General features: G+C 59.2%; 1 protein-coding gene across 2 annotated transcripts in view; it reads left to right on the top strand.

The window, feature by feature from the left end:
• Nucleotides 1–1,602: 1,602 nt before the first annotated feature.
• AP1M1 (adaptor related protein complex 1 subunit mu 1) overlaps nt 1,603–12,474 on the top strand; it is a 30,303-nt gene continuing 19,431 nt past the window's right edge. The window contains exons 1-6 of one of the 2 annotated variants that reach the window (XM_047095337.1): nt 1,674–1,741; nt 3,802–3,992; nt 7,199–7,355; nt 9,319–9,386; nt 10,924–11,054; nt 11,776–11,923. In XM_047095337.1, coding sequence (XP_046951293.1) covers nt 7,235–7,355; nt 9,319–9,386; nt 10,924–11,054; nt 11,776–11,923 — 468 coding nt within the window. In that variant the 5' untranslated portion in view covers nt 1,674–1,741; nt 3,802–3,992; nt 7,199–7,234. Of the gene's footprint in view, nt 1,742–3,801; nt 3,993–7,198; nt 7,356–9,318; nt 9,387–10,923; nt 11,055–11,775; nt 11,924–12,474 lie in introns of both variants that reach the window. The other variant, XM_047095336.1, reaches the window with a different exon arrangement.

A 12,474-nucleotide genomic window follows, 5' to 3' on the forward strand; every position in this document is an offset into this window, starting at 1 on the left:
CCAGAACCTTTCTCTGTGTTGTTTATTCCTTTGGCCAACACAAGTCACATTGCCAAACCCAATCTGGGAGAGAACTCTGGGCATGGACACCAGGAGATGTGGTTTATTGGGGGCCATCACTGCTAGTCTAGCACAGTTTCTCAAGCTCTTCTGGGTGTTAGACTCTCCCGGAGCATTAAGAACCACTGATGCTGGCTGGGGTGGTTCAGTCACTGAGAATTTTCAGAGCTCCTCAGACGATCCTAATGGGCAGGAAAGTCTGAGAAACCCTGACCTACCACAATGGGTATGATCTTTTTTGAGATGGTGCAGAGGTCAAATCTGGCTTACACATTAAATGTACATACCAAGGATGAAATTCAGATAGGACCTGAATTCCCCCACGTATGGAAAAAGGAGGTTACGCGTAACTTAGGTGTAGGGTGTGTTTACCGTGATGGTACTCTTTGTACCTGAGAGTTTGTTTTTTCAGAAGGCTTTTGTCCAGTCTGTTCCTCACAGTCCCCCACAATACTGATTTTAAACATCTAAACAAAATGCCCAGAGCAAGCCTGAAAGGAAATGCTCCATGATAAGAGGGGTCACCTGTCCTGGGTGATTTTTCTTTTTGTCTTTCTTTTTGGGTGCAGTATGAGGCTAGGGTGTTTTACGAGACAGTTGTCAAAACCCTCTCCTGGCCATTTTGTGCAAGAATGCTTCCAGCCCAGGATTTACGTAGTAGTCATTAAATATTCCAGTTTTCTCCTCTGGATTTTCTTGCACTTTATCCTAAGCAGAGGATATGTTGGCAAAAGCCATCTTTCAAAACCCCAAAGGAGATAGGAGGGAAGATTAAAAATCAGGCAGGCAGCCTGAGTAAATGGTTCTGATACTGCAGGGTTGGGATTCCCAGAGCAAGTGATGGATGGTTCCATAGGACAAAATGCAGGCATTTTGCCACAGCCTGAGTGTTCATAAAAGTGATGAGATACTCAATTGATTAATCAGGGGTCACAGTTTGCATCACCCACTGCGGTCACTAACTACAGAAATGAAATATGTGCTTTTCACCTAGGATCGGTGGGGCGTGGTTTTCAGATCATTCCAGGCAATAAACAAGCTCTGATGAGTGTTGACACTGACAGGTGACAGGTCGTGACCCTTGGTAAGACTTGATTGCTATTCAGAGTTTGTTTGACCTCTTTTCAAGGTAACAACCACCTTACCCTCCCCCTATAAAGCATATTACAGTTGGTAACTGTATTTGTTTCCTAGACTCCCTCACCAGGCTAGGAGTTTCATGGGGCTGGGCCCCAGGTGGGGTTCCACCGACGGTATGTCACCTAACTTGGCCAACGAAGGCGGGGCGGGGTTTCCAGCTGCCCTGGCTTGTCTCCCAGCCTGGCAGCCAGAGAGGGCCTCGTTTCAATCAGCCCCGCCTGGCGCCGCCCAGGCCCGCCCCTCTGGGCCTTACTTCCGGGATGCTTGAGGCCGGAGCGGGAAATAAGGGCACATCGGACGTACCGCGCCTGCGCGTACCCGCCTCGCGCCTGCGCCTTCCTGGCAGCCCCTCCCCGGCCGGACATAACGGTTCGCGCGCGGCTTCCCGGGCCGGAAGTGGAGGCGAACTGTCGCGGGGCACGCCCGGCCTTGCTCAACGCCCGGCAGTCCCCGCCGTCGCCGCCGCCCTCGGCAGTTGCCGAGGCTTCCCGCAGCCGTCATGTCCGCCAGCGCCGTCTACGTGCTGGACCTAAAGGGCAAGGTACAGATGGCTCCGCACCCTCCCCGTTGCCAGGCAACCGGAGGGGCCTCGCCCCTGGGTGGGGGGGTGAGACCCATCCTGTTGCTTGGTAACCGGCCAATGGGACCCACCCTAGTCTTAGGCAGGGAGGCCTGTAGACCTCACCTGAGGCCCCCACCCTGTTGCTAGGGTACCAGGCGGGGACTTCGATCCTCGAGCCCCGCCCTGTTGCTAGGTAACGCAGCTGCACTGACCCCCCCCCCCCCCACCATGGGCCGGGTTCTCAAGCCTCCGTGGGGGCATCCGGGAACCCGAGGCGGCGGGGAGAGCGGCCCGCATCAGGCTTCGAAGCCAGGACTGGCTCTCAGGTGCCGTGCGACCCTTGGCCCAAGGTGGTGAGGCGTGTCGGGGACAGTGTGCCCTCGGGCCAGCCCTGCCCCCTGTTTATACTTAGACTTTTCTTTGCCAGTCCCTGTAAAAATTTCTTAACGTTCAGTGTGACACCGAGTTACGAGGGTTGAGTGAAGTGGGTGATGGGAGGGTCATTTTACAGAGGGAGAAACTGAGGCACACAGGTGTGCAACTTGCCCCAGGTCATACCAGTTACAGAGTGGCAGGTCTAGGAGTCGGCTGGTATTTGGGAGGCACCTGCCAAGTGCCATACAGGGTGTTTAGGCTTGGGCTGCTTTTGGTGAGCAAAATCGGAGTTGTCCTTGTCCTTCTGGAGCTCACAGTCTGGTGGGAGAAAGGGACACTGATCTCACAAAGTACAAATCAATGTTGGGTGCAGTGATGAAGCAGTGAGGATGTAATAGGACACTGTGCCGGGCTGGGGGTCAGGGAGGGCTTCCGGGAAGGAGGGAGAAATCTGGCTGAGACCTGAAGGAAGAGGTGGGCAATTTAATTAGGACCCAAGTGCCATTCCCAGGGGAATCTGGGAAAACCTCTTAGAGGAGGGATCTCCAAGCCTTTCACAGTGGGCTGCTGCTTTTTCCCCCGGTCCGTCCAGTCTGGAAGGCAAGTGAGTATTGGGCTCTTGTATCTGGGAGTTACAGGAACAGTACAATGTTAACCAAGCCCCGCGTGGATCACCAAGAGAGAGAGAGGGGTGGGTGTCAGGCCTTGGTGGGGCAGGCAAGAGTTAGCTCAGAAGCCGTGGGGAGTGAAGAGGTGAAGTGGCTATCCCTTCCTGCTCCCCTCCCGGAGTCCCTGGCTCTAGAACTTTCCAGGAGTCCCTTGAGTGGGTTGCCTGCCCTGGATGCCACCCAAAGTCAACAGCTAGTGAGGCCTGGTGCTGGGCTCCCTTCCTCAGGCCTCAAGCAAGGGATCAGTCACAGGGCACACCAGGGGCTGGGTGGGTGCAGCGTTCCCAGAGCCCTTGTGGCACGTGTTCTTGCTGCCGTCCTGGCCACTGGGTCCCCAGAGTTCCCAGAGGCTGCCTTATCTCAGATCACTCATTCAGCAAACATTTCCCGAGCACCTAGCATGCCACCAAGCCCAGTGCTGCCTATCTCACGATGACTGTGGAGTTCAAAACTCATGGCTGAGTTCAAAACCCACCTCTGCTGCTCAGCTGTGTAACCCCAGGCAAAGTAACTTCTCTCTGCGCCTTGTTTCCATCATTGCTCACCCGAGGCTTTTATGGTGTTGTTGTGCGAGCTCTCTGAGCAGACGCTTAAGACGGGCTCACTACCCCCCCCATGGCCCACAGTCCTGCTTAACCCCATCGAGGGCCTTGAGGTGGGGAGACACATGGAAGCTGATGGATGCAGGTGGTCAGATCTAGGTAGCTGCAAGGGCATGGACAAGGCCCTAGGTAATATGGTTGCCAACCTCGATTTTGGCTGCAGAAGTAGTTACAGAAGGCCACCTGGAGGAGGGAGGTGCCATAGGACCAGGTGACAGTCAGCTGGACAAGGAGTCACCGCAGTAGGCCTGAAGAGTCGGGGGCAGCCTGCTGGGGCTGGCGGGCCAGCAGCCCTGGGGAATGCTGGAGCCTGGAGGGTGGCACCGGTGTGGCCGTGGGTGGTCGAGGATGTCCAGGTGGGCGTGAGGAGCAGAGGGGACTGCTCTGATCCCAGGAAGGAGGAGCCACTGGAGGAGATTGAAGCCTCGGAGGAGCGTGATCAGACCTGCCTTTTGGGAAGCTCCCAGGGCAGCCGCGGGCTTGCCTCCCGCTCTCAGCAGCCATCGTGCCATTTGTTACTCCATGCCCTTGGACCTCAGGTCTTGAAACGACCTTTTGTGCGGACCGTTTTTAGCAAAAAATAAGGTAAGGCACATTAGGAAATTCACGACAACATGTCTGTCTGCCAGCCGCCCGGAACCTCTGAGCGCAAGGAAACCAGCATGGCCACATTTGGCTGCTAGAAGGCCGTCCGTGGACGCTTCTTGGCCCTTATCTTTCTTGTTTCTCTGCAGTTTCTGACATCACAACCACACTCCTCAGCGGGTGTCCATTGGCCTCTGAGTTGCCGCTCTCTCTCGTTTTGCCCATTTCTGTCGAGTCTCCTGGCCCCTCCCCTTGGATGTCAGCCCCTCCTGCTCGGGCCTGGGCGGCCCCCTGACACTGCCCCTCTCTTCGGGTCTGCTTTGATTCTCACCAGTGTGCCAGTGACTCGATGTGTGCCGCATCCCAGAGGACTGCTCTAGAGATGCATTGTTCTCTGGGACACCTCGGAGGTCCTACAGCTGCCACAAACCTGGCCTTTGCCCTGAACTCTCTCCCCAGACTTGCTCTCTCTCACCTGCTCTCCCTCCACCGCAGACCTGCTCTCTCCCACCTCATTGAGCGACACCGCCATCCATGCGACTGTCCTCGTTGGAGACCTGGGCATTATCCTGGCCTCCGTCCTCTCCTCACCTTCGTGTTCACTCCACAGACATTTCCTGAGCACCCACTGGGGTCAGGCTCTGTTGTGGGCTCTGGGACACAGCCGTGAATGAGATGGAAGTGGTCACTGTTCTCAGGGAGTGTTAGACTCTGGTGGAAGGGACAGACCGTAAAGGAGGATAGGGGTTATAGTGCAGCAGTGTAGTGGGCAGTGAAGGAAAAGTGGACAGGTTATGACCTTTCAGGCAGGGCAAGCAGGGAAGACTTCTTGGAGGAGGTGCCATCTTTGGTGAGGCTTGAGAAATTAGAAGAGGCCCAGGCATCCTGGACAGAGAGAACTGCAAGTGCAAAGGCCTCGAGGCAGGAGTAGATGTGGATGGCTCAGAGAGCAGCTGGGGGACCAGGATGGCCGGAATGGAGTGAGCTGGGGTGGGGGCAGAGGGGTGAGATGGACAGAGCAGCCGTGGGGATAGAGGTTTGTCACCTCAGCATTGCCTGTCTCCCTTCAACCTGTCCTCTGCTCTCTCACCTGGGGCCTGCGGCCCAGGCTCCAAGACCGTCCTCACGCCCCGCCGACCAGTGCTCCAAGGTCTCCCCCTGGACTGCACCCCTGTTCTGTCCCGCGGCTTCAGCCACCACCGTCCCTCTGCCTGTGTAGCACCTGTCCCTTCAGGCCTCAGTGTGAAGGTCACACCCTTGGGAGGCTCTCAGCTTCTCCTAAGTTGGCGTCCCAGTTCAGAGACCCTGTTTGTTTTGGTCACCTCTGGTCCCTGGGCCCAGCATGGTGTGCGGCAGAGGGGCCCGCGGTGTGTGCTGGGTGGGTGAGTGGACCTCTCCGGAGCCCTGGACACGAAGGCAAGCAAAACAAATGCTTCCTCTTTCGTTTGAGCACTAGGGGCCTTGAGGCTCCCTGCCAGCGACAGTCCCCAAAGTCATATACCTGAGAAGGAAGGTGGGGCCTTGGGAAGCCCAGGAAAGCAGTGTTAGGGAGCAGAAGGGGCCGTGCAGGGGGTGAAAACTGGTTAGGATCTGGACTCAGCTTTGCTGGCTGTGACCTCAGGCGGCTGGTGCCAGAGTTCTAGGCATCACTGGGCATCTCTGTAAAAATAGTGGCCCCACCTCGTGGCCGGTCAGTATAGATTCTGGGCAAGGAGCACAGGAGAGGGGACATGGGAGTCCCTCAGTCCGGGCCTGGCTGTCCCACTGGGTGCCTAAGAGGCCCTAAGCGGCCTTGTGAACCTCAGCAGGAAGAGGGCACGGACCACGAAAGAGAAGCCAGGAAGGAGGTTCTCGTTTTGATTCTCTCCTTCTCTCCTGGCTTGAAACAATGACGACCACGGATTTTACAAAAGCCCAGGTTGTGACGCAGGCAGCTCCCAGCTTGGTCAGCTCAGCAAGGCCGATCTCCGCACGCACGTAGCCGGGCCCTGCAGCTGCTGCCCACATGAGCTCACGAGAGCGGTGGCAGCTGTAGGCGGCGTCTCCAGATGGAGCCTTGCTCAGCCTGGCGGAGCTTCAGGCTGCCTCCTTGTTCCTTCAGGGAGGCGTGATGGACGTGTACCCAGCTGCGTTTATTCCAGCGCACAGCGTGGTGCGTTCGGTCATTGTATATACCCAGGAAGCCAGAAGCACACACCCTGTCACCCCCTAAAGCTTCCTCACGCCCCTTGTGTCCAGCCCGTTCCCAGAAAGCCACCACTTTTCTGTCACCATCGGTGAGGGTTTTATGTAAGTGGGTTTTATGTGGGACAGGATATGGGACTTGCTGTCTTGTCTGGTGGCTCACCTGGCCCAGGGGTCTTGATAGACCCTCATGCTGTGGCTCGAGTCAGTGGTCTTTCCTTCTTGTGGCTGAGTTGCGTTCCAGGATGGACACAGTTCTTGTTTCTGGTCGCCTGTTGAAGGACATTGGTGCTCACTCTAGTCTGGATCTGTCGATCGATCTGTTTATCTATTTATAAAGTTTATTTAATTATTTGGAGAGAGAGAGAGCGTGCGTGTGCATGAGCTGGGAAGGGGCAGAGAGAGAGGGAGACGGAGAAGATCCCAAGCAGGCTCAGCGTTGTCAGCACAGAGCCCAACGAGGGGCTCGAACTCACTAACCATAAGATTATGACTTGAGCCAAAATCAAGAGCTGGACACTCAACTGACCGAGCCACCCAGGCGCCCCCAGTCTCTGGGTCTATTTAAAATAAAGCCGCAGTGAACGTTTGTGTGCGAGTCTTGGCCACAGGTGGCTTTTAGTGGATGTGAACACTCAGCAGTGTCCCCTGATTGGGTACCCTGACACAGGCAGAAGAGCAGAGTGCATTAGCATAGGAAAGGCTCTGAGAAGGTCTGCAGTGAGACCCTACAGGATGTTGTTTTCACCTGGCATCTCCCAGTTGACTGAGTTCTGGACTGCGACCTCGTATTGCTTTCCCCCACGAGGAACCCAGTTGGCCCCTGGGGAGTTCACTCTGGGAAATGCGCTCCTTGAGGGATTCCCTGGGGGATAGAGGTCAGCGCGGCCTGGAGTCTCTGATGGCCAGGGGTGTGAGTGGGGTCCTTGCGGCAAGGGAGGTTGGCGCGTCTCACGCCCCACCGCACGCATCTGGCTGTGGGCCTCCAGATGGAAGCAGCCTCACCTCCCACCCCCGCCTAGGTGCTCATCTGCCGGAACTACCGTGGCGACGTGGACATGTCCGAGGTGGAGCACTTCATGCCCATCCTGATGGAGAAGGAGGAGGAAGGGATGCTGTCGCCCATCCTGGCCCACGGGGGAGTCCGCTTCATGTGGATCAAGCACAACAATCTGTATCGTATCCCTTTGCGGGGGAGCTCCCGGGGGCCTCCTGCGTGGGTGTGTGCGTGTGCACGTGTGTGGGCCCGCAGGCAACCGAGAGTGGCCGGCACCTGGCCCGGGGCTGGCTCGGGCACAGCAAGGGCCGTCGGGCACACCCTCCCGGAGCTCCCTGCGGCCTGAAGAGATGAACGGAGAACACGGTGGCAAGTGTGACGGGAGCTGGGCGAGGAGAGGGTGTGGCAGGGGACCTCATCTAGTCTGGGGACCCAGGAAGGCTTCCCTGAGGAGGTGACACCCAGAGGAGCCCTGCAGGAAGGCCAGGTGTCCACCATCCAGAGCAGTGGGCAGACGCCAGGAGCGATAGACCTGGGCAGAGGCTCTGCAGAAGGAACGAGCTCATTCTGAAAGCTGCAGGAGGGGTGGCGAGAACACCGGGAAGGGGTATGTGGTGGGAGCAGGCCCAAGTGGTCAGCAACGCTGTGGGGTCTCAAGGGACGTCACCGTAGATGTGATGGGAAGCCTTCTGGGGGTTTTAGGGGGTGGGGGGTGGGGTGACACAAAATCAGATTTGCATTTTCTGAAGGTTTCTGGCCGCTGAGCAGAGGCCAGGCTGCAGGGAAGCCGGAGTGGGAGTGGGGAGGGGGAGGGGGCCAGAAAGCCCCGGTCGGACTGCAGTGGAGGTGCAGGACCTGCTACCATCCTGTCTGGGTCCCTGAGGTCCAGCTCCTGCCCCGCCTCTGTTTCTCCCTCACCTCTCTGGAAGGCCCGGGGGGCTGCTCGCAGAGTACTCAGAGTACCGCAGGTGGCTTGGAACCCGGAAGCTGGACGACGGTGAAGGCGCCCGGGTCTGGGCGGGGGGGTGCCCAGGTGCGGGGGGTGGGGGGGTGGGGCGGGGGGTGTGAGCCCAGTGGGAGCCGTCAGACCAGTTTCCAGTTGGGCCCTGGCTCCACGTGTGGGCAGCGGGGAGGAGACAGCGGTGGCTCACCCCTCCGGGTGCCGCTGCCCGGCGCCCCCAGCGCCCCCGGCCTCCCCGGCCTGTCGCTAGTTCTGCTGTCCGGTGACGGTCTCCGGCCGGCCCAGCCTTGCGGTGCCCACTGGTCCTCCTTAGCACCCGAAGGCATGCGACCTGGGCTGGAGGCCCAGCACCTGATACGTGGGTCCCGGCTCCTGGCAGGAAGTGAGGTGGACGTGGCCCCTGCTGTCCCTGTCACCTGCAGCTCCCAGCTCAGCCCTGGGGCCGGGCAGGCCAGGTGTGTCATGAACGGCCACGGCCAGGGCGCAGCCCCTGTGCCTGCGGGGGAGGAACCGGCCTCCCCGGGGGGCTCGAGGCCCTTGAGGGAAAGAGCAGGGAGTGTCCAGGACATGCTGCCCCGTGATGATGTCGGAGGGGCGTCTGTGCCACGCACTTCGCACACCTTGCTTCAGCGACTCTGCTGCCGGGCGCCCATCCAGCAAGTGAGAAAATGGGGCTCCATTAAAAAGGTTTGCTTTAGGGGCCAAGGCTTGCAGGAAGGGCCAGACCCAGCGTCGGCCCTGGCTGCCTCCTCTGGAGCCTGCTGGGGGTCACACAAGCCGTTGGCTTCTGGGGAAGGACCAATCATCGCAGTCCTGCCTTCTGCTCCCGGAATGAGCCGCACGCTGCCTGCCCACCCTGGGCTAGAGCTCTCAGCGCAGATATCACCTCCTCGGGGCAGCCCCCACCCCGCCCCAGCAGCTGGGGCGGGCTCTCGGTGCCCCCTGCTGCCTCTCTGTCATCGAGCGCTTCCTGGGGTTTGGGACCACGTCTGGCGACTGCCTGTCCCAGGCCTGGCTCCGACCCAGTAGCCCACTGAAGGCCTGGTGAATGGCTGGGGGCGGGGTGGAGGGAGGTTCTGAGCCGGGGGTGGGGGTGGGGGTCCTTCCGAGACGCGGGGTGAGTCGGGGTCTGTGAGGCAGCAGTCTGGGCCTCTGAACTCTCCTTAACCGTGGCCGCCATGCAGTGGTTGCTACCTCCAAGAAGAACGCATGTGTGTCGCTGGTGTTCTCCTTCCTTTATAAGGTGGTGCAGGTGAGTTGACCCGGGGAGGGTCGCCCTGGCTTTGCTGTGTGCTCGAGGGCGGGGGCACTCCTGGGGAGTTCGGGGCTGGAACCCCAGGGAATGGGAAGGGGAGCTCCAGCTGCCCTGCGTGTGGGACTCCATGGCCTTAGTGTCCCTCTGCCCTGACGAGGGGAGGAAAGTGAGCAGGAGGTGGAGCTCAGGGCAGGTCGGTGCGCCCGGGCCTCAGGAGGGACAGGTACGCCCCACAGCTGGCTGTGGGAGGGTGGAGGGTGGCCCGCTGAGAGGCCGAGTTTAGGGAGGTAGGCTAGCCGGGAGGAGGGCAGAGCAGCCAGTTCTGCGCAGAGGTGGGGAGGTGCGAGAGCAGCGCAGGCAGAGGCCCTGGGGCCACAGTGCGTGTGGTCCGGTCGGGAGCATCGGGCTGGCCAGTGTGCCTGGGGCCCGTGGGGGGCTGCGATCAGCAAGGTGTGGGTGGGGCTGGGCTGCAGGGTTGGGGGCAAACAGGACTTAGTGAGTTTTGATTTTGTTCCTGACGAGAGATGGCGGGCGACTTTAAGCGGGGGACTGATGAGACCTGATTGGAGTTGAGATCGGCTCCGTGGCTGCTAAGTGGAGGGAAACTTGAAGGCAACAAGGAGGCCAGCGAGGAGGTTGCTGCAGGCTTCCAGAGCAGAAATGGAGGGACCGGGCTGGGGCAGGAGCCGTGGGGTTGAGGGAAATGGAGGATCGGACCCGGGAGGCCTGCGGTGAGCCCTCAGGTGGTACCACGTGCAGCTAGCTCAGGAGTCACTGGTGCTGAACACGGGGGGACTGGTCTGGGCCGTGGAGACATGGGGGCGGGAGAGTATGTGTCCCCCTGGGAAGCCCTGAGTGCAGGCTGAGGAGTAGGCTTTCGTGCCAGGGCGGTGGCCCTGTCGCAGGAGTAAAGAGGGGCACCGGAGGTCCGAGAGGGTGGGAAGAACGTTCTCCTTCCTGCCGTGTCTGGCATTTCCTGTGACTTTCCTTTGGTGTGGGTGCTAACGAAACTTTTCTCCCTTCCCTTGTTCGGTCGACTTCATTTTCTGTTGAACTGGGGGACATGTGTCCGTGGCCCAGGGGGCTCGGAAGAGTCCGGAAGAGCCACTGGTTCTGTCTCCAGTGGCTCTTGCCCCTCATCTGAGTCACTTGTAGCTCAGAGGCAAAGGGTGACTGTTCACAGCAGGGATTGAAGAGAAGCTCAGATGGGGCCCTAGCCAGACTGGGGGTGACTGTCAGGGAGGAGAGGAGAGAGGGACCCTCGGGAGTGGAGATGCAGGGCTTCTGACCAGGCCCCCGGAGGACGCCCGCACTGCCTGCAGCCCGCGACTTGCCTCACGGGCAGCCGTCGCTGTCCTGCCGCGGCCCCTGAGTCTGAGGTCGTGTCTGTGGCATGTCGCCAAGCCTGGAACGTGGGTAGATGCAGCTTGTGGGCAAGAGGGCTGTTGGTTCTGGGCCCTGGGGCATGAAGGACAAGTGGGTTTGTGCGGGCGGTCCCCCTCCCGCGTCTCAGCCCCCCGCCGCCCCCGCCCAGGTGTTTTCAGAGTACTTCAAGGAACTGGAGGAGGAGAGCATCCGTGACAACTTTGTCATCATCTACGAGCTGCTGGATGAGCTCATGGACTTCGGCTACCCCCAGACCACCGACAGCAAGATCCTGCAGGAGTGAGTGGGTGCGGTGGGGACCCAGGCTTGGGGCTGGGGGAAGCGAGCGTGCCTTCGCGCCCTGTGCCGCCACCCTGTCTCCTTGCCTTTGTGGTTTCTGTTGGGCGGTTTTGGATTCTTGGCCGCTCCGCGTCCCTGCACAACGTGAGCATTGTTCAGGGCGGTGCACTGGATGCCTGGTTATCAGGGAGTGACCGCCTTTGTTTCCACTCACGTAACTGAGGCTGAGAGAGAAACGCGTCCTTCTTCGCCATCCTGCCCTTCACACCGGGGCACACGGATCGAGCACTTTCTGTGAACCCAGCCCCGCGGGAGCAGCTCCCCTTTTCTCCATTCTCCGTCAGAGGCGCCGCTCCCCATTTACACGGGGCAAGGGTTACTCAGAGAACTGGCCCACGTCTGCATCTCGTGCGTTGTTCCCCGGGGGGGGGGGGGGGTCGGGGTCGCCAGCTCCCCTCCAGGGACTCAGTCCCCTCTGCACGTGGCCGTGGCACCTGGCGCACACTCCCTGTGGTCCCTCCCGTGCCCGCTCCTTGCCCCTCCCCCACCCCGGCCTAAGTGAGCGCTCTGTGCTCATGGTCACTTGAGTTTTTTGGGGCTTTTTGGAAATCCTGACATTCTTGTGTTAAACGGCCCAGGTGAAACTGGAGCCTGCCACCAGGAGGGGCTGTTTTCGGAATGTCCGTGCCTGAGCTCCTCAACTCTGGGCCTGGTCCCACAGGTACATCACCCAGGAAGGCCACAAGCTGGAGACGGGGGCCCCAAGGCCCCCAGCCACCGTCACCAACGCAGTGTCCTGGCGGTCTGAGGGCATCAAGTACCGGAAGAACGAGGTGTTCTTGGACGTCATCGAGTCCGTCAACCTCTTGGTAGGGCTTCCTCTCCTTTCTTTTCCTCTGGTGGAAAAATGTTGTCTTCTGCACGATTGACGTGAGAACAAGCAGACTTTGAACAGCAGCAGAGCCCTGGGAAGCCGTTACTTTCTGGGTGACGGCAGATCCGCAGCAGTCAGGCCGCGGTGCAGCTGGCGCTCGTTCAGGCTTCCTTAGCTTCTGTTCTTGTTGGGGGTCCACGCAGGGGCCTTGTGGGCGTTGCTGTGTAAAGCAGGGGGGAGGTTGGAAAGCGCAGGGATCCGTATTCAGAAAGACCGCCTCACTCACGATCCACTGTCCTTTTGGGCCTCACGCTGTAAGTTCACAAATGCACACGGTCCTCCCGTCGCACCGAGAGCAGTCGCGGCTCTCCTGCAGCTGGTTTTCTTAGGTTTCTTTTCTGTTTGTGCGTGTTTGCTTTTTCCTTTGGTTTTATTTTTTAAGTTCTCACTAAGTCAAATTGACCTTTTTTTCTATTAGTTTTAGCCCACATAGAGATTCTTGTTCCCCTTTGCCATAATCAGGATACGTGTCACCTCTAAAACCTC

The sequence above is a fragment of the Lynx rufus genome, unplaced genomic scaffold (assembly GCF_022079265.1).
Source record: "Lynx rufus isolate CCGP_SWC_20201006 ecotype Redwood Valley unplaced genomic scaffold, mLynRuf1.p SCAF_4, whole genome shotgun sequence".
Classification (NCBI taxonomy): Eukaryota; Metazoa; Chordata; class Mammalia; order Carnivora; family Felidae; genus Lynx; species Lynx rufus.